The sequence below is a fragment of the Lathyrus oleraceus genome, chromosome 6 (genome assembly GCF_024323335.1).
Source record: "Lathyrus oleraceus cultivar Zhongwan6 chromosome 6, CAAS_Psat_ZW6_1.0, whole genome shotgun sequence".
Lineage (NCBI taxonomy): Eukaryota > Viridiplantae > Streptophyta > Magnoliopsida > Fabales > Fabaceae > Lathyrus > Lathyrus oleraceus.
In genome coordinates this window covers 351347469-351367807 of record NC_066584.1, presented here as the reverse complement: position 1 = coordinate 351367807, position 20339 = coordinate 351347469, and the positions used below count along the sequence as shown (strand labels likewise).

The following is a 20339-nucleotide window of genomic DNA, read 5'->3' as shown; positions in this document are numbered from 1 at the left end:
GATGGAAGGGTTGGAGTGGAGATGTGACTCAGGTTAGTTTCATTGGGAGCCCACGGTGGGCGCCATCATATTGGTCGAAAAGTACATGTGTATGTCCCCCCTGTAAGAGCAAGAAGACTCATAAGACTTAGTAGGTATATAACATATTTTGGCGATGAGAGCTTTCTCACGACGATGACAAGCCATGTACGGTTATGTTTGAGGCTATTTAAGGGTACAAATCACATGAGGTGAGAAACCCTGTTGGTGGTCGACGCTGCTAGGATTGTAGGTGTAACGAGGGTAGTGATCTTTGAGTTGTGAAAAATGTGTATGACTTCCATTTCCCCCTTGAGGGTTGACGTATATATATGGATCTCTAGGACGTAGAACTTTCTCAGAAAAGGTCATCACCCACCTAGTTAAATAGTGAACAATTAAATCCCAATTTCTAAGGGAGTAATGAGTCAGTAATGATCATAACTTTCTCTTTATCCAAGACATGTCTTATCCCAAGTTTTTTTCCCGTATGGACGAGGGAAGACTCAAGGGTGAGGTGATACCTAAGCGACATTTCGTCTCCGCCTCTCTAAGGGCGGTCTCAGAGCATTGCCATATACAAGGCCTTTTGCAAATATGACACTACAATAATACAAGTTACTTTTTATTAAATTAAATAAAGTGAAAATGAGAAAAAAAATTGTTCCCGTTGTGTCGTGCCATGATATTGAAGAGGCAATGGGAGATACATTGTTAAAGTGAAGTAAAAAATCTAACACTGAATGAAGGACACAAAACAAACTTGTATGATTGGTTCATTGGGTGGCTAAAGCTTCCATAAAAAACACGAAACGAATAAATGGAAACAAGATTGCAAGGATAAATAAGAGAAGACAAACATTTTTTCAGAGTTTTCCTAGTTGAGCAAGTGAAAAGAGGCTAACAATAAACGTTAGAATGGTTTTCATAGAAGAATGTAGCAGAGAAAGTGAAAACCACTTCCTAGTCATATTAATCAACAAGAACGTAGCAATACCTTACACACTTATTGTGTTTTCCTATATGAGAGGAAGATACAGAGATGTTAAGGCTAGTAAAGCGGTTTTCATAGAGATCATCAATAGTCATGAATTATCAAACTCATAATAGCCCAAATGGTTCAATGTCATTGGGAAGGTACTACATAAATAAGAATGTAATAAAGGAATATTTACATTATTTACAAGTGTAGAGAGTTTAATAATTATCATTATGTGTAGTATCCAAAGATTTTCTCAGTGCTATAATACATGTAAAGAAACACATCCTCGTCCTTGAATGATCTATAAACAGAGTCCATCACACTAGCTGCAAAACAATCATAAACACAACACAATTCAAAATAAAATAAAACACATTAGAACAAGATTAGGATAGTGCAAGTTTATTACCAGTTTGAGGTAAAGTATTCTTCACAAATACAAAAAGAGCTTTTCTGGCAGGTAAATCAAGTCTAGAACTCAAAATATGAATGAAATGCCCAAAAGAGGACATCGACGAAGCTACCCGGAACTATCAGGACGCGCTTGATATATCAATTGTCATGTTGAACGATGTTGACCAAGGGATCATTGTTGTGAGGGTTGATGCCCATGACATCCTCCTTGGAGAAAATGGTGTTAACCACTGTTTTCCCTAGGGAGCTTCTCGGAAAGTCAATGAATATAACATTTGTCGCGAACACCTGTTTCACATATCTCCTTCGAACAACTCTAGAGTTGCCTCTCCCGGAGATACCTTGGACGACAGTGTTTGCTTCCTAACATAGGACCATTTCAGACATTTTTAGAAGGGAGATGGAAGTGTTAGAGTGGAGATGTGGCCCAGGTTAGTTTCACTAGGCCCTATGGTGGGCGTCACTGTATTGGTCGAAAAGTAAATGTGTGTGTGTTCCTCATGCAAAGGCAGGGAGACTCATAGGCCTTCGTAGGTATATAACACGTTTTGGTGGCAATGACTTGCTCACGCCGACGATAAAGTGGTGTTTGAGGCTATTTAAGATAACAACTTACATGAGGTGAGAGGCTCTGTTGGTGGTCGGCGCTGCTAGGATTGTAGGCGGGTGGTTAAGTTGATCATGTATGTTAAGACACTAACAAGTGGGGTGATCTTTGAATTGTGAAAAGTGTGTATAACTTAGAGTCCATCCTTTTCCCCCTTGAAGGGTGGTGTATTTATATGGATCTCTAGAACCTAGAATTTTCTCAGAAAAGGTCATCGTCCACCTAGTTAAATATGGACAATTAAATTTATATTTCCAAGGGAGTAATGAGTCAGTAATAACTCTGACTTTCTCTTTATCCAAGACACGTCTTATCCTACGTTTTTTTTCGTACAGACGAGGGAAAACTCACGTTGAGGCGATACCTAAGCGGCCTTTCGTCTTGGGAAAAGATTCCGTTCCGTGGAAATTTAACTGGAGTGGGAGCAATTGAAATCTCCACCTTTCAATCTCCACTTTTTCATGTTTTTTAGATTTTCAATATTTTATTGTATGGTATATATTTTATTGGATGTTGAATTAACTGGAGACAATCCACACCCTTTCGTCTTCACCTCTCTTAGGGCGGTCCAAGAGCATCGCCATAGACAAGACCTTTTGTGAATATAACATTACTTTTTATTAAATTAGATAAAACTGAATGAAGGACACGAAAGGAAACTTGTATCATTGATGCATTGGGTGGCTAAAGTTTCTATAAAAGACACGAAACAAACAAATGGCAACAAGATTGCAAGGATAAATAAGAGAAGACAGACATTTGTTCGGAGTTTTCCTAGTTGAGCAAGTGAAAAGAGGCTAACAATAAATGATAGAATGGTTTTCCGTGAAGAATGCAGCAGAGAAAGTGAAATCCACTTCTTAGTCATAGTAATCAACAAGAACGTAGCAATACCTTACACACTTGTTGTGTTTTCCTATATGAGAGGAAGATACAGAGATGTTAAGGCTAGTAAGAGCGGTTTTCATATAGATTATCAACAGTCATGAATTCTCAAACTCATAGTAGCCCAAATGGTTCAATGTAATTGGGAAGGTACATAAATAAGAATGCAATAAAGGAATATTTACACTATTTACAAGTGTAGAGAGTTTAATAGTTGCCATTATGTGCAGTATCCAAAGGTTTTCTCAGTACTATAATACATGTAAAGAAACCCATCCTCATCCTTGAATGATCTATAAACAGAGTCCATCACACTAGCTGCAAAAACAATCACAAACACACCACAATTCAAAATTAAAAAGAAAAAAAACGCATTAGAACAAGATTAGGATAGTGCAAGTTTATTACCAGTTTGAGGTAAAGTATTCTTCACAAATACAAAAAGAGCTTTTCCAGCCGGTAAATTAAGTCTGGAACTCAAAATATGAATGAAATGCCCAACAGACAAGTCTCGTGGAACAAGATATCTATAACAAATAATACAACAAATTCTAAAATTACTACTAACATAGTTTTATGCATTTATCAAATCAAATTTAATCATATTGCCGTAATTTTTATTTATACAGCTATAGTGATTCTGGTCTTACTTTTTCTTCTCCAATTCAGGTAGATCGCATTTCGAATACCGTTCCACAATCAACTGAAAAAGAAAATGATTATTATTATTATTATTATTATCAACAGTGAGCAAAAACTGAAATTCAATTTGGGGAGAAACTAAAATCGATGAACGCTAGGGTTTATTTATGAGGAAAGGGACTTACAGGGATTCGATCTGGGAACTTTGCAATAATATCACGCGATTCTTCGAGCCTTTGATCTGCAGAACCCAAAACTGGCGTTAAAATTGATGATTAAATTGGATGATTTAAAAAGGAATTAAGAATTGAACGAACCGAAAGTATACTCATCCTGGAAACAAGAGGTTCTTCCCATTTTAGAAATTTCCTCTTCAAACTTGAGAGTTCAGATCTATTAATAGATCCAATGGTCAACATAAAAAATGTTATGTTATTATAGATGATGATTGTTATGGATAAGCACGACCTAGAAAGTTATGAGTCGTATATCTGACTATTAATATTTTCGAACAAGCGGGGATAGCTCAGTTGGGAGAGCGTCAGACTGAAGATCTGAAGGTCGCGTGTTCGATCCACGCTCACCGCAGTTTCCTTATTTTGACGTTTTGGGCTTGTATGAGATTGTGACGTGGGTAGAAATATGACAGATGAATGTTCGTCTAAAATCATGATAATGATATTGCTAATCCTCCTTATCTCCCATTGACACGTTCATACTATTTGTAGCACCACTAGAATCAAACATCCTTCAAATTATTTGAATGATTTGCTCCACTACAATCAAATATTTGAAAGATTTCTATCATAATCTTGTGCATCACAATCATTTTGTTGATGCTCAGAATCAAGGTAAAACATCACTCTTTACTTAATTTTCTTAGTTATAACAATATTTCTAATCTTTTTTACTTTTACAACTCTTCGGTGGAAGTTTTAAGGTAAAAAAGCTCATGTAGATAGCGATAACTGACTACATGTATTGTTATTCTCCTAAATAGTACTGTTTCAATATGTATTGGAGATTTAATTATTAATGAATTTGGTTAGACAAGTATTCTACTGATTATTCCATTCAAATATTACACTTAAATTACGAAGGATCTAACAAATTGAGTTTTAACAACAGAGTTTTTCACATTCATTTTACAAGTATGTCCATAGAAGGATAATAAATAGGAGTATGTAAATAATATTTGCACAATTTACTCAATACAAAGAAAAGAACCAGTCCTAAATCTCGGTCATTTAGTTTATGAACACATCCATACATGACCTATCAAGTTTTATTAGTTGCAAATCAATGAAACCTTAACTTGTCCCAAAATCCAATGATTCCCATCTGAAAGGACGGAACATGTATAGAACTTCAGGTGAGCTTTTGAATAGAAGAGCCACACAAACACAGACTGCTGCTATGGCCACCATAGAGAGCATTGCAGGTCTGTATACCATAGACCTCCCTACTGCAGTTCTACAAGAAATTTTAGTATCACAAAGTTTACAGTGCCCTTGGCCACGTTTTACTTCAGCTTTTCCAATCTCAAATCCAGTGAGAGACTCAATTTGCTTCTGTTTCTTATTTGTATTGCACTCTGTCTGATTGCTTGGAATCTCAACTACCACGTGAGCTCCTCCTTGTCTCTTGTTAATTTTTTTCTGCACTAAGTGAATATAAGTATAATGGCCGCGTAATCGTGCATAATCCTCAGGTGTGGAGCCTGTGCTGTCACGGGCATTCTTCCATGCTTCAATTCCCACCTGTAATGAAAAACACGTTACCAATGCTGCGCTCTGGAATGCATGATGTACTATATTTCTAAAAGGACGCAATTAGGGGGGAATGGGGTTGAGGGGTTCATAATTCTGCTCATTCACACAAAACACGGTACTGTATCAAACATGAGAAGTCAGACAATTTTAGTCATCAAAATAGTTTGGCAGGTCATCCAACGATACGATTGGTAGTCTCCATTAACTAAATCCAATCAAATTTAAAAACGATTCAAATGTCCCTAGCAGTAAATAAATGTGACAATAATTCAAGTAATTGAAGTTGTATAAGTTATAAGCAAGATTCAGATATGATAACTCACAGAATAAACCAAAGTTAAATGCAGCTTTGTAAATATAAAAAACAAAAAGAGTTGGATGCAGCGAAGGTCCAAATAAAACACACAAGTGTTAAACATATTCTTATAGTGATATAAGTTACAGTGGCAGAAATTTTACCATGCTAGGATCATTAGTAAGAGCATCCAGTACATCCTCAGAACCATCTTTTCCTGCCGCTATATGGAGTGGTGTCAAACCAGCAGGACCAACAGCATTAGGTCTAAACAAGAAGCTAAGAGTATCTCCATCACCTAGTGCCTTGACTTCGGGTCTTAGTTCTTCAGATGTATTTTTAGGAACATATCTCAAGAGCAACTCCACTAACTGCTTGCTATTTCTCCTTACGGCTCTGTGAAGGAGGCCCATTTCTGTAAGTGCTTGATACAGGGTAGGGTGATTTCCTTTGTTCACAGTTTCATCAAGCAGTACATTCAACAGTTTTTTCACCACTGCACACCAATCATGGTCCATGGAAAACTCCATAAGCCACGTGAACCGTTCTAATGGAAAGAGATCTACATCAGAGTTCAAGTGAACCATCCTATATTTCAATTGACTTCTGTGAAGAAGCCATCCCATTTCATGAATGAAATCCATAGCTTGACTTTTGGCTTTAATTTTTCCAGTCCCTTCAATATCTGGATCAGTTTCACTTAGTTCAAGTAAAGGCTCAAGCACACGAATCTCTGAGCAAACATCCTCCTCTGCCACTATGAAAGGAAAGAAGCTGCTACTCAAGCCCTGGTCCTCAATCTAACAAATCAAAAAATGAAGTGGAAAGCTTAGGCTCAGCCACATAGAATTGAGGCAGGAGTGCTTATCTTCGGTAAAAAATATGACACTCGAAAATGGATGCATTCAAATTTGAAGACAACTTATAAGTTAGGATATCACTGACACTCAACAGTAATCAACGTGTGTGAAAGTGTACCATAAAAGTTTAAAATGGGTAAAAGAGGAAATTATCCCCTCACTTAGTAACAACTAGCCTGTATTCCCTGCCTACTTTTTCTCGTTAGATAATTTGTGAGAGAAGAAAAGGCACCTCAATAAATCCTCTTCCATTCGTCACAGGGACCGAACATGAAAATTGAATGCACTGAAGTGCATCAAGCTCCTTGGAGTTTTGATCTGTTGACTCATGAGCATCTTCACACACCAGATAGTTTCCTTCTAAAGCACACATTAACCTAAGGACAAATTTAAGGGTCATATAAACACCAGTCCAACAAAAAATACATATATTAAAACAAAATCCTGGAACTCAGAGAGTAGGTTCAAGTCATTTTAAAAGATAGCATTAAGGGCCCGTTTGTTTTGGCTTTTCTTAAAAATGATTTTTAAGTGTAACATAATTTTGTGTAAAAAAAATTACAAAGAAACTTTTTATAAAAGCTTCAAATAAAAATTTTGTTTGAATAGTTATTCTTAAACTGTTATTTTAGATATTTCATCATTTTATTTAAACTTTTTTTGGATATCAAAATTTCAAATAGGTTTTTGTAAAAATCATTTTTGAGATACAACTTTTTGAGAAAATTGCGATTTCGACTATGTTTTGATTTTCAATAATGTAAGTTTATGTTATAGGATGTCAAAATTAATCCTTCAATTTAGAAAAACGAATATAAAAAAACTTGTAATATTTTGAAAAAGAGTTTTATAAAATCTATTTTTGAAAATACAAAGAAAAAATCCATTACTTTAAAGTTGAAACAAACTAGCCCTAAGGGCGCATTACAAAGCAACAGAGACTACCTTGTGGCAGGGCGCATTAGGTTTACACCTTTAACAGAAAATTGAGCTCTCTTTGATGCTGGTACAGCAATTGGACTAACAGTCAAAATCTTACTATAATTGTTGCTTCTAAAAGGTAGCGATGTATCTATTACAACTTGACCTGCACCATAAAAATAGAATAAACCTAGTCATATAAATAAATTTTGACTCATGTTAATTTGACCCCTAAGAACTACAACAGAGACATGAGAAGAGACCATTGAAAATGAATGCCATTTGATGCTGCACCCTGAAATGAACCCATCCAGTTCTCCAAAATGTATTATCTGAGACATCCAGCAGCTTACTCAAACTGGAAGTCAGATCACAGCACAGCTGCAAAAAAGTAATCAACTCATCTAAGGTGAGGATTGTTACATGTTAGCAGAAATAACTGCCAACGTATACAGGTTAATAGTCTTAGAAGGAAAAAAACTTACATCGTCCCACACAGCCTCAGCCTGACGCAAATAGATAGTCAAAACAATACAACCAGGTCGTATGTAGCTCTCGATGTCGCTAGGACTGTGGGATAACCAATCAAGAATCTGCCAATTGAAATCCTCAGTATGATTAAATTTCAAAAGAAAAAAAATGAGAAGTTAATCTTAGCTGCTGTAGAAAGTTTAAAGTACCTGTGCTCTAAGTACAAGAGGAAATTCATTTGGCTCTTTACCAAAGAGTTTAAAAACAATCCGGTCTGTACGACTCTGAATGGAGGAAACAAAAAACTAACAGTTAAATGATGGTAGTCTCAAATTCTCGGTTTATATAAATTTAATGTAAAAGTATTGTTCAACAGCGAAGGCTAGAAACGAGAAATAATCACCAATTCTTGTTGATTTAATCTGTGGTGTTTTCCACTAAATATCCTATTTTATTTACATATTTGGCAGGCACTTTAGGTTTGATCAAAACACTAAAAGGAGCAATGGCTGGAATTTTACAACAATAAAAGAAGGCATAGAGCAAGCAGTTGAGAAGAAAGCATAGGAATCATGCAAACAAACCAGTCAAAGGCCCTGAGCCATGTTACTTGTTACAGTCACGGCATCAAGGCAGCGCCTCAAAACATGTAAAGCATCACTACTACACTGGTAAGTTCAAGAACCAACCAACATCATAAATTGCCTTAATAAAACATCCTTAATTCTATAAATTAAGTCAAATAATCTTAATCATGGGGACATGTTCACTTTCATTTGAGTGCAAAGATGGTAGATAAAAGCATGAGTAAAATAGACGATTTGAAATAATGCTGCAAAACAAACACACCTGAGCTTCTCCACTAGAACTAGAAGGGGACTGGGCAGATGCAGAATCTGAATTTCCACTTGTTTGAGGTGGACTTGACTGATGAGAATCTTGTTGTGTCCATGGGTAATCAACAGAGCTAGTGCCAATATTTGTAGAGACTGGCAATATTTCTATATCTTCCATGCCATCATCTGAGTCAATGTATATGTCATTCAAATCAAAATTATTCATCTTTATTTGTGCACTACTATCTCTGATTTCTGAGTAAATAGGAGGACTGTTTGAAATGCTGGGCTTTATTGAAGATACGAGGTGATGATCAACGGTCCTAACATCATGAGTATGCATCATTTCTTGTTGCATTTTATTCCTAGATATTTGGTTTTGTGCTATAACAGTTGGAGAGCCTTGAGAACCATTGGAGAATAAAGCTGACACCATCTCTGACTTCCTAGAAGAATCCCCTTCTCTCAACAAAATCTCTTGTTCATGCAAAAGGTTTGACAAGTTCTTGCTCCCTTGCTCATCATTCTGACTAGCAAGACTCCTTAGAAGATGAGTTAGAAGATCCTGATCTGTAGGCTGATCTGACCTGTCAGCTGTAATTAATTTAAAATGTCAATATATATCCCAAGAAAACCTCAGTCATAACATAAATAGCAATCAGAGGAAGAGAAGATGTGAGAATATTCTTACTAAGTAAACATAGATATCATCATTCGATCCCAAATGTCATTCTAGCTATATGATGCAATATATAAGTGCCTCATTGTTATAAAAATAATCAGTTTCGTAAAGCATAAGTTTGCCATCACACAAGATTGACACTTACAAGTGAAAATTTTACAATTCCTAAAAGTTGATTGCACGTCAATTGCTGAAACATGTGTATTATTCTCAAAAGGAAGAGAACAAAACTTATAGTATTAGTTTCAATATAAGTGCCCATTAACATTGTAACCCCCATATCCTCTTTAGAGGCCATTCGTTGATCTATCGGGTCAATTTAACGCCAACATAATAAAGAGATGATGAATACTCATGTTAGTTGTTAGGAGTCCCACATTGGACGAGATAAAGCCTTAATATATGTTTATAAATGGAGTCAGTCTTCCCCTTACAGGCTGGTTTTGTAGGGTTTAAGATGAGATCCGGCTCTATCCAAGATCTGCTGGACCACCTATTATCAGGTTACCGCTATCAAGTCACTCGTGTTACGCGCCCGATTTCTAGTCTAAGGCATGAGGAGTGGACTTAAGAATCTCACATTGAATGAGATAAGGCCTTATAAGTGAGGGCGTTTTCGTTTGCCTCTTCTAAACTGTTATTTCAAGCCTTTTCCTCTGGGAGACAAAAGTATTCTATGATATAAAACCATTCTAGGCATCCAATTTTATAACTCTTAAGAACCAACAATAGAAAAAGGGATGGACAAAATTTGAAACTAACTCTTTTGTGCCCATCCTGTTTTCCATTTGACACACTATTTTTCATAGAAATCAAGTGAACAACCTAAACCAAAGTCTTCAACATGATATGAAATAGAAATTTGAGGAAGAAGATAATTTCTTCCATGCATCTCTCTGCAGAAGCAATGTGCTGACCTAGTTTGAACTTATAAGTGGTTCTGTGTGAAAAAACAAACAAACTACTCCATGTACAGGTGTAACTTAAAACCATGGCTGTCCTTATTTCAAACCAATTCTTCTGGGCTCTAGATACAAAGATAATGATTTAAAGAAATCAACAAATACTTACAATGCATATTTGAAAGTATCTTCAATAAACTTATCAAGAGATAACTACTGGTCTGATCATCATTTGTTGGACTTCCATTAGGAACAACTTCAGTATTTGTTTTCCTTCTCCGTTTATTATGGCCAGCCAAGCGTCTTCGACAGCTTCTCTTTCCTTCATCGAACTCTTGAAGCATGTGAAACCTATTGATGGAGTAAAAGAATGTCATGCAACAGTGTTATTCACATCAAACGCTTAACTATCAGATACGGTTTTCAATTTCAGCTATGTGTTACACTTAGGAATTGTAATTTAACTAATAGCAACAGTATTTATTTCTTTTACACATAATTATCAACCAAAGCAAAAATAGAAAGCAATCAATAAGAAAAAAAATTACCTACTACACTGTTGACAAAACCTCTGCATTGCATTCCCCACAAGTGCTCTACTAGCCTTAGAATGCATCTCACAAACTTTATGACGTCTGTGATAATCCTTACCTCTGCTCAGATCTGCACCACAATCTTTAACCTGACAAACAGCTCGACTCGAAGTACCTCCAGCTACTTTGCTTTTCTTTCCATTTATACCATCCCAGCTTGTAATCTCCCTTTCCACCACCGGTGAAGCATGTCCTGCAAGATTTAGGCTAAGAGCACCAGTTTCCTCATTCAAACCATCATCTTCCAGAACAATAACTCTCCTTTTCCTCTCCCCTTCTTTGTTTCTTTTGGGATTCTCAAGATCTCCTTCCTCAGAGCATGAAGAAGAGGTGTTGGAGGAACCCCCGGCTACCGAGATCCCAGACCCAAGAGGAAAAAATTGCTGTCCCACTCTCAGACTATCCGCTGGCACCGGATTCACACGGCTAGCTATGAACAAATCACCATCCCATCTCCAATCATTCAAATTCCATTCTCTAGACCTTTTCCCTATACTACTCAAATTAGAGGAACCACCAACACCATAAAAATTATAACCCTCAGCACCCAATCTAGCTTCCATGATCACAATTCACAATCAAAAACTCTCAATCTTAATTCTGAACCTAATTATTAGTCCACATCACAAATAATCAACCCTAAATTTAGTTAAAAGTACAAAACCAATTAATTCAACAACACAAATCAAAGTCACCAAGCTTCAATTCATCCCCAACAGTCCAAAAAAAGGACACGCACACAACCATGGTTCCAATTAAGAGCAATCCACATAATCAAGTACAACAACTCTACAAGCAACAAATCATCAACTCTTCCAATTTCCCAAATCAAATACTCTGAAACAGAAACCTAACTGACCTCAAAGTAATACTGAAAACAAGCTCTTCCTTCCTATTATTCAAAAAGAACAATTAAAAAAAAAAGATTAAGATAAAATTGAACAACAAATTGATGAAAACTTAAATTCTCATACTGAGCAAGACGTACGTCAGAGAGGTAAAATTAGAAGCAAGCAGATCGGCGGCAAGTGAATGTCGAAAATTACAGTACACAAATGACCAACAGGTTATGTGGACGGAAACGGCGTTATTTTTTATGATGATGACGACGAATTAGTACGTTTCAAATGTTAGTTTGTTTTTATTTTCGTTTAGGGAGAAAGAAAGAAAACGGTGTGATGGTATATTCTGTTATAGAGCACTACTTACACAAAAGATAGGTACACAAATTAAAAGAAAGAAAAACTTAGAACAATACTAATTACGAAATTTAAATAGTATGAAATTGTGTCAATAATTCCGGTTATATCAGTTAAGTTGCGACTTTGCAAGATATATACAACAGATGAGTGTAGATTCAAATCCGCCACATTTCAACTGTGCGAGATATATCCAACCGATGAGCGTGGATTCAAATCCGTGACATTTTAGATATTTTATTTATTTGGAGTTTTAATGAATACAAAGTGGGGGTTAAGGATTGGGAATAGTACACCCCACCGGCTTGAAAGTGGTGGGGCAGTAGAGCACACTGCGTGTCTGTAGCACTTTACCTTATGGGATGAGGACCCAAAAAAAGATGCCATTTGTTGGCGTAGATCCACACATTGCTCAAACTTACACTACAAATTCTCTGTATCTTAGCTTATAGTAGTATAACTCACACCGCGTTTCGTTAAGTAAACGTCACATTCCTCCACTTCTTTCTTTGCTCTGTTTTTTTCCCTATCACCACATGCAAATTGCCAACCCCAACCCAACCGCGTGTGACCACAACACGACACCCTCTTTTACTCCCATTATTAAATTGATTGTATAGCATACATATGATGACACTTTTTCATCACAAGCTTTGTAATGTGATTTTTTTAGTCTAATGGAATTGTATTAGGCGACATATAAATCTTAGTTATTGAGATTAATGTTTTCCTAATACTTCTTTAATAAAGTTTCTCTTTCTTCATTGTGGCATTATTAGCAATCTTTCACATGCTTTGATACTACTTACCGTCCAATGCTCTTTGACACTACTTTCACATTACAGACAGTCAACGTCTCTGTGGATTTGGTCATCGATTATGGCCAACAGGCCAAGAGATATGTGTATAAGAGGCGAAAATAACGCTAATTGATTAGAAATAACACAAACTATTTTAATAGAAAAAAGTGAACATTATTTATGTAACCTTTGAATATGTTGGGTACATGTGCACAATACTACTGAATAATATTTTTTTTAATCAAATAAGTTACTACGAACCCATTAAAATTGTTTTTCTTAAATAATCAATATTTTCAATTAAAATATCAAAATAACTAAAATTATCAAAAAAATATACTAAAATAGTCATCTTTTTTAACTGATGCATCAGATGAATTGGCGCATCCAATTAAGATCTAAAGGAGGCGTCATTGGAGTTGGCGCATGCTCCTAATGGCATTGCACTTAGACGTCATGCTTCTTGGCGCATGCATGTGTGGTTTAGTGTGTGCGCCCATGCATCTGGTGCATGCATTGTCATGTGTGTGTAGCGCCTAGGGCATTGGCGCATACATTTCATGGTTCATCTATAAATAACATGCGCATCTCCCATATTTTTACAGACTACTTCTTATCCTCCAAGTCCATTTTCTTTCATTCTACTTCAATCTCCTTCAATTTTTTGTTCTTTAACATGTCTGAATACATTCACAAGAGAAATGTCGATTTAACTTTTTCAGCAGTCGCACCTCCGATAAAGATTCGACTTTGGAATATATAATCGTTTGAACGTCTTAATCGGACGTTGAACCGTTGGTTAGATGGAGAAATTACAGATGGTGAAAGGATTAGAAGAAATTCAATGGCTTGAGTCCACGTTCAACCAAAATGGAGAAGTGCATGTCTGGGTGGATATTAAGACTGACAGAGACGTTCACAGGATGATGTATAATATGTTCAAAATTATTTTGATGCTTGTAATCGTTTAGTTATAGTAATGGTATTTTATTTGTTGTAGTCTGTTGTTTTGTTGTTTATGTGTTGCTTGTGTGTTGAATGTGTTGTATTTGTTTGTTATGGTATTTCCTCACTAGTTATCATATGAAATAAATATTATTTTTAATATAAAGCAAAAGAGGTACATGTAAAATTATTTTGTTGTGCTTGTTCCAACACTAGGACAATTAGTACGATTGTGACCGGGCTGACGACATGAACTACATAATCGAACCATTTTGTTTGCCGTATCCATTTCGGTTCGAATACGGGTACTGTTTGGGCGGTCTTTTTTCTTTCTTCGCATAATTTCATTGTACCAGAGAATGTCCCCTTGGTATTCATGTCAGTAATCCTCTTTTGCAACAACTAAAAAGCTAACTTTGTAAACATTGGATAGGCTTGTGACTTTGTAAACGTCGGATAGTAAGTAGGATGGATACCTTCGAACCTTTGAACATGCCACAATGACATGGGAGCAGGGCATACAAAAGGCTTGGAAATTTCCGCAGTCGCACCAACCTCTATTTAGTTCCACTTTGTATTGTCCCATCGACATGCCTTCATTATGATTCATGGACTCAGCAAAACTGTATCAACCTTTAGTACGGTCAAACACTGTGACCACGTGTGTGTTAGCTTTGGCAGCTTCGTGTCTAATTAATTTCATTGAAGCATCACTGAACAACTGTCCAGATTGTAACACCGAACACCATTTGGAACGTCTAGTCTCAAACATCGCCCCTAACTTGAAATATATTGCTTGCACTAAAGCGGTAATAGGTAGGTTTCATATGCCTTTGAAGATAGAGTTCATTGATTCCACAAGGTTTGTTGTCATGTGACCCCAACGTTGACCGTTGTCGTATGCCCTAGTCCACTTCTCCAATGTAATATTATCAATCCATTGTATTGCATCTGCGTTAGACAATCTGATGTCTTCACGGTAGTGTTTGAAAGAAGGTTCTATTAATGCATAACCTACGTTGACAACCTTCTTCCGCAATGTTTTGTCTTTGATCTCTCGCATAAAATTTTGAGCGATATGTCTAATGCAGTAGACATGCATCGACGGAGGATCCTGCCAGCCATTATCAATATTTTTGTAGGCACTAGCTATTGAAGGGTGTTGGTCAGAGATCAAACATAAGCTAGGTTGAGGAGCAACGTGCAATCGGAGATTTTTTAGGAAAAAACTCTATCCCTCAGCAGTCTCTGTAACACTCTCTAATTTAAATAATTAAATAGAACTCCATATTTCTAATCTAATTATTTTGTGGCTATTTTAGTGAGATTTATGATAAATAAATAAACAAATAAAATAATAATAATAATAATTTAAGGAAAAATAAATAATCTTAAATTTAAGTTGTTGATACTTTTAATTTAAGTTTGAATGGACATATTTTCTATAGAATATAAGTATATGTGTCGTTATTAAATAATTAAGTTGAGTGAGCAGAGTTAATTAAACTAGAATAAAATATATACGTTGATAATATTACTATTACTAAGTTTAAGCATGGCTAGATGAACATACGTGGAATAAACCTTAATTTCTCCTATACCCATTCATGCCATAAATTGTGGAGTCAAACTACCTCTCATATTATAAATATTTGTTCCAATATCAACCCACATTCCCTACTTTGAAAACTTACGGTTATTCCTAAACTTTTTTCCTACTATTGTTTCAATCAGTGTCACTTTTATTCCTATTTTCTCTCAATTTCCAACCTAATAAAAATACAGTATATTAATTTAGGTCTCACACGTAAACATATTTTAGTCTACAATCTTCCAGCCTCACAAAAAGATACACACAAAAAACAGTCATATTCTCTTAACTATCACATTTTTCATGCATTTCAATACTGTAGAAACTATAACCTTAAAGGTACCATACTTCCATTTATTCTATTTATTTTTTTATAGTTCATACTCTTTCTAATATTAAGAAGAAAAAAATTATCCTTTTCAATCAATCAACCATATGATATCAAAATTCAATGTTGCTAAAGAAAGCGTTAAAGATAAGAGCTTTTTCCCCATACACTCATACTACATAAAGATTGTGTTGTTGAATATTTTTTTAAACCTGTACCTATTAAAATAAAAATATAAAGTTATTAAAATATAATTAAATGGAAAATAACAAGTTAGAAATAATTCTAGATTTGATTTCTATGTGTATCTTTTATTAATAATTATGTTTTAATCTTATTATCCTTTTAGATATATATTAATGCATTGTTATTAATATGTATAAATTCGTTACTGATAGGTGTTACAAATGTATTGTTATTAATATCTAAAAATTTGTTACTGATGGTGTTACAAATGTATTGTTATTAATATCTCAATTTTTTACCGATGGTGTTTGTAACATTTCTATTATGATCATAAATTCTAGCTATGGCAATATTTTCCTTTCCATGATATACATGTATCCCTCACTTTCGGTTTCCTTATTTCTTGCCGCACCCAGAATAGGATAACAATGAAACAATTTGTAATTATAATAAGGATATTATTTAAAATACAAAGTTGATAGCTTTGAAAGAAATAGAATAAATACTGTGCAGAAATTATCTAAGAGTTATGTCCAAATTAAATATAATTTAACTATTGTATTCATTTTTCTGTATTAATATTTACACATATTATTACTGTTGAGTTCCGACATTGAATTTGTGAAGTAGCTGCATATATTTGTGAATAATTAGTTATTGATAGTTTCTAGTGACTTGTATCTCTAACAAATAACTTTAATATATTATTGAGACATTCATCATATAAAATGTATAGAAAAGTCATTGTGTTATGCCTTTGTGGCCAGCGTGATGTTTTCGGCATTTGTGGCAAGTTTGACGCTTTTCGGGCCTTTGTGGCAGGAGCCTTTGTGGCAATTTTTGCCATTGGAATGAGTTCACTTATCCGGATTATCTGTGCCTCATATAGTAGTTTAGTCATATTGCATTTCATATAACGTAAGCAATTATAAAAAAAAAGTATTAATTATATTTTAATTGGTGGAGTTATAACGTTTTCTTATGGTGAGTATGATTCAATGTGGATATGGAATTTGACCCTTACAATTAATATTTTAGGTACTCAAGGAGAAAGACATGATTGAATGTGTTGTTTGAAGCGCGTGCGGGGGAGAAAACTGGGCTTTGCAAAATTAGCATTTTATTTAATAAGAGAAGAACGTCACTTTATTTCACTTATTGTTAGCACCCGAACTCGTTTAGAAATGCGGATATTGATTTTCTTCGATTATGGATTTTCCAACTATTTCTAAATTTTATTAATTTTATTATTCTCTAAATTTTATTTCAGTTATCCTTATAATTATTCCATTTTATATATAAAAAAAAACAACTGAAATTTTGATAACATCCATTAAATAATATCTTGGAAAAATTTGGGATGTTATATTTGGTATCAGAGCAATAATCCTTGGACACACATTTTTGGGTGGGACGATCTTGTATGGCGTATGAGTATGAAAAATTTGTGATGCCTGAGTTATTTAGTCTTCTAATATTTTATATAAACATTATGACTTAAAAATCCTTCTAATGCAAGTGTAATTGTAGGAAGTTACAATGAGTCGACGAAGAACTTCTACCGACCCACAAAATACCCAGTTAATTGCTGACATGGCAGACGCCATTCAAGCAATTCACGCAATGGCTACTGCTATTGCAAAACAATCGGCCACTACTATTCAACAAGCGGAAACTTCTGCCCAACAAGCTGCAATTCGAGCTCAACGTGAGGCGCTAAGGGATCAAAGAGAAGAAGCTGCTGCTGCTGCGAGAGAACTGACATATTTTAATCGTCAAAACCCACCAAAATTCAAAGGGGAACATGACCCAAACAATGCTGATCTTTGGATACAAGAAATTGAGAAATTTTTTGAAATGTTGTTTTGCATAGATGCTAAGAAGGTGGAATATGCAACCTTTTTGCTTAGGGCAGAGGTTGAATCCTGGTGGCGGGGTGTGAAGCAGCTAATGGAGAGTAACAATGAAGCACTGAATTGGGCAACATTTAAACAGAAATTTTTGGACAAGTATTTCTCATCAAGTGCTAGATCTGAGAAAGAAGCTCAATTCCTTAGACTTTACCAAGGTAATATGACTATCTCTGAGTATGCTGACAAATTTGACTCACTAGCCAAATATTTCCGCTATTTTCGTGACCATGTGGATGAGAACTATAAGTGTGAGAGGTTTGAGCAAGGACTCAGATATGAGATTAAGGAATTTGTGGAGCCCTTTGAGATCCATCAGTTCCAAGTGCTAGTGGAGAAATGTAAGAAGGTGGAACGGATGAAGCAAGGATGTCTGAATAGATGGGTTGCTGGAGGACCGTCTAGACATCAGGTAGAATCTGAGAAATTCTATTTAAATTTGTTTAGAACTTTATATCACTAAGCCTTTTTAAAACAGGGACATCAAGACTGCAATAATAGGGGCAAGCAACAACAACCATACATCCGACCTCAACGGGGTGGAAGAGACCAACCTCAAACACAGTTCAAGGGAGGTCAGAGGCCACAAAATTCAAGTAGTATTCGCTGCTACAACTGCAATAAGGAGGGACATGTGAGTACTTAGTGCCCAGAAAGAGCGAGAGTCTGTTATCTTTGCCAGCGACCGGGACATTTTGCTAGGGATTGTCGAGCACCAAGGAGAGATCATGTTCCATCTACCAACAACAACAATGATGTTATCTGGCCTACTGCTAAGGGACGTGCCTATCACATTGGGGGAGAGGAAGCTTCGAATGCCTCAGGATTAATCCAGGGTGAGTGTGAAATTGCAGACAAACTATTCCCAATATTATTTGATTTTGGTGCTACTCATTCTTTCATCTTTGTGGAGTGTGAAAATTATGTACAACTACTTGTTACTTCACTGGCTTTTGATTTGGTGGTCACAATACCATCTTCTGAACCTGTAATACTTAATGAAGCTTGCTTATAATGCCCCTTAACTATCTTGGGAATTAAATTCAAAGTCGACCTGATCTTTATTCCCCTAAAACATTTGGGAGTGATCCTTGGGATGGACTGGTTATCTAGTCATCATGTTCTTTTGGATTGTGCTTGAAAGTCTGTAATCTTTCCAGACCCCGATGTTTCTCGATTTCTAAATAGAAACAGAATGAAAATATCTTTGAAGGGAGGCATCTAGAAGTATGTGTTCTTAAATTCTATTAGCATGAAGCCAGAAGTAACGATTAATGAGATACGAGTGGTAAGAGAGTTTCCAGAAGTATTTCCATTAGACGTGTCGGGGTTACCTCCAGTACGTGAGGTTAAATTTGCTATCGATGTGATCCCAAGAACTGCACTTATTCATATTGCTCCATATAGAATGGCTCCATCTGAGATGTTAAAACTAAAAAGACAACTTGAAGACCTGCTATCAAAGAATTTTATACGACCAAGTGTCTCACCATGGGGAGCTCCTGTATTATTGGTGAAGAAGAAGGATGGGAAGTCGAGATTGTGTGTTGACTATCGACAACTTAATAAAGTCACTATCAAGAATAGATACCCTTTACCACGCATTGATGACTTGATTGACCAACTTAGAGGCGTTGTGATATTCTCGAAGATTGATTTGAAGTCCGGATACCACCAGATTCGAGTGAAGGAACAAGATATATCCAAGATAGCATTCAGAACGCGATATGGGCACTATGAGTATTTGGTGATGCCTTTTGGAGTGACCAATGCACCAACGATTTTCATGGACTATATGAATCGTATCTTCCATCCTTTCTTAGACAAGTTCGTGGTGGTTTTCATTGATGACATCCTTATATACTCCAGGAGTAGAGAAGAACATGAGGAGCACTTACGTCTAGTCTTACAAGTGTTAAAGGAGAAGCAGTTGTACGCTAACCTGGGGAAGTGTGAATTTTGGTTGGAGGAGGTGAAATTCTTAGGCCATGTAATCTCAAAGGAATGTATTGCAGTTGACCCCTCCAAGGTTGAAGCCGTAGTTTCTTGGGAACAACCAAAAACAACCACCGAAATCAGAAGTTTTGTGGGATTGGCAGGATATTACAGAAGATTCATTGAAGGATTCGCCAAGATTGTAGCCCCATTGACACAACTCACTCGAAAGAATCAAATTTTTGCATGGACGGAGGAGTGCGAGAAGAGTTTCCAAATAACGAAGGAGAAACTGACTACATCACCTGTGTTAGTACTACCATAACTCGAAGAACCTTATGAAGTTTATTGTGATGCTTCATATTAAGGTTTGGGTTGTGTACTTATGCAACATAAACAAGTTGTGGCTTATGCTTCAAGGCAACTGCAAATTCATGAGAAGAATTACCCCACTCATGACTTGGAGCTCGCTGCTATAGTATTTGCACTTAAGATCTGGAGGCATTACTTATACAGTTGTAGCTTTGAAGTGTCTAGTGGCCATAAGAGCTTAAAATATTTATTT

General features: G+C 35.9%; 3 protein-coding genes and 1 non-coding gene across 7 annotated transcripts; 2 read left to right on the top strand and 2 right to left on the bottom strand.

Moving 5' to 3' along the window:
• Positions 1–963: 963 nt before the first annotated feature.
• On the bottom strand, positions 964–12580 carry LOC127097259 (squamosa promoter-binding-like protein 1). Of its 3 annotated transcripts, none has more exons than XM_051035761.1 (15): positions 12434–12580; positions 10836–11772; positions 10457–10638; positions 8717–9297; positions 8077–8151; positions 7882–7989; positions 7660–7777; positions 7421–7562; positions 6708–6852; positions 5780–6415; positions 3877–5308; positions 3734–3789; positions 3557–3609; positions 3315–3433; positions 964–1326 (listed from the first exon to the last, which is right to left on the bottom strand). In XM_051035761.1, exons 2-11 carry the CDS (start codon positions 11441–11443, stop codon positions 4859–4861), a joined length of 3045 nt encoding a protein of 1014 aa, XP_050891718.1. In that variant the 5' UTR covers positions 11444–11772; positions 12434–12580; the 3' UTR covers positions 964–1326; positions 3315–3433; positions 3557–3609; positions 3734–3789; positions 3877–4858. The 3 variants fall into 3 exon arrangements, with proteins under 3 accessions (XP_050891718.1, XP_050891717.1, XP_050891716.1); XM_051035760.1 differs by lacking the exon at positions 12434–12580 and adding an exon at positions 11855–12323; XM_051035759.1 differs by lacking the exon at positions 12434–12580 and adding an exon at positions 11869–12323.
• On the bottom strand, positions 2964–3967 carry LOC127097260 (autophagy-related protein 8i). Of its 2 annotated transcripts, none has more exons than XM_051035762.1 (5): positions 3877–3967; positions 3734–3789; positions 3557–3609; positions 3315–3433; positions 2964–3224 (listed from the first exon to the last, which is right to left on the bottom strand). In XM_051035762.1, the coding sequence occupies exons 1-5, from the start codon at positions 3965–3967 to the stop codon at positions 3127–3129; spliced, it is 417 nt and encodes a 138-aa protein (XP_050891719.1). In that variant the 3' UTR covers positions 2964–3126. The 2 variants fall into 2 exon arrangements, with proteins under 2 accessions (XP_050891719.1, XP_050891720.1); XM_051035763.1 differs by having other exon boundaries at positions 3866–3963.
• Positions 4064–4136, top strand: TRNAF-GAA (transfer RNA phenylalanine (anticodon GAA)). Its single transcript has one exon. It is a non-coding gene; the product is annotated as a tRNA-Phe (tRNA).
• A 4972-nt stretch (positions 12581–17552) lies between the features above and the next one.
• Positions 17553–18854, top strand: LOC127095592 (uncharacterized). Its single transcript, XM_051034263.1, has 3 exons — positions 17553–18251; positions 18318–18473; positions 18522–18854. Exons 1-3 carry the CDS (start codon positions 17553–17555, stop codon positions 18852–18854), a joined length of 1188 nt encoding a protein of 395 aa, XP_050890220.1.
• Positions 18855–20339: the final 1485 nt, after the last annotated feature.

Coding starts and splice junctions, on each gene's coding strand:
- LOC127097260 (XM_051035762.1), bottom strand. CDS start 3,967: ATGTTGACCATTGGATCTATTAATAGATCTGAACTCTCAAGTTTGAAG. Junction 3,434..3,556: donor CCTGAATTGGAGAAGAAAAA/GTAAGACCAGAA, acceptor TATTTGTTATAG/ATATCTTGTTCCACGAGACT. Junction 3,225..3,314: donor GAATACTTTACCTCAAACTG/GTAATAAACTTG, acceptor TTGTTTTTGCAG/CTAGTGTGATGGACTCTGTT.
- LOC127097259 (XM_051035761.1), bottom strand. CDS start 11,443: ATGGAAGCTAGATTGGGTGCTGAGGGTTATAATTTTTATGGTGTTGGT. Junction 6,853..7,420: donor CTAATGCGCCCTGCCACAAG/GTAGTCTCTGTT, acceptor ATTTGTCCTTAG/GTTAATGTGTGCTTTAGAAG. Junction 6,416..6,707: donor ATGGAAGAGGATTTATTGAG/GTGCCTTTTCTT, acceptor TTGATTTGTTAG/ATTGAGGACCAGGGCTTGAG.
- LOC127095592 (XM_051034263.1), top strand. CDS start 17,553: ATGGCTACTGCTATTGCAAAACAATCGGCCACTACTATTCAACAAGCG. Junction 18,252..18,317: donor GAGGACCGTCTAGACATCAG/GTAGAATCTGAG, acceptor TTTTTAAAACAG/GGACATCAAGACTGCAATAA. Junction 18,474..18,521: donor ACTGCAATAAGGAGGGACAT/GTGAGTACTTAG, acceptor TATCTTTGCCAG/CGACCGGGACATTTTGCTAG.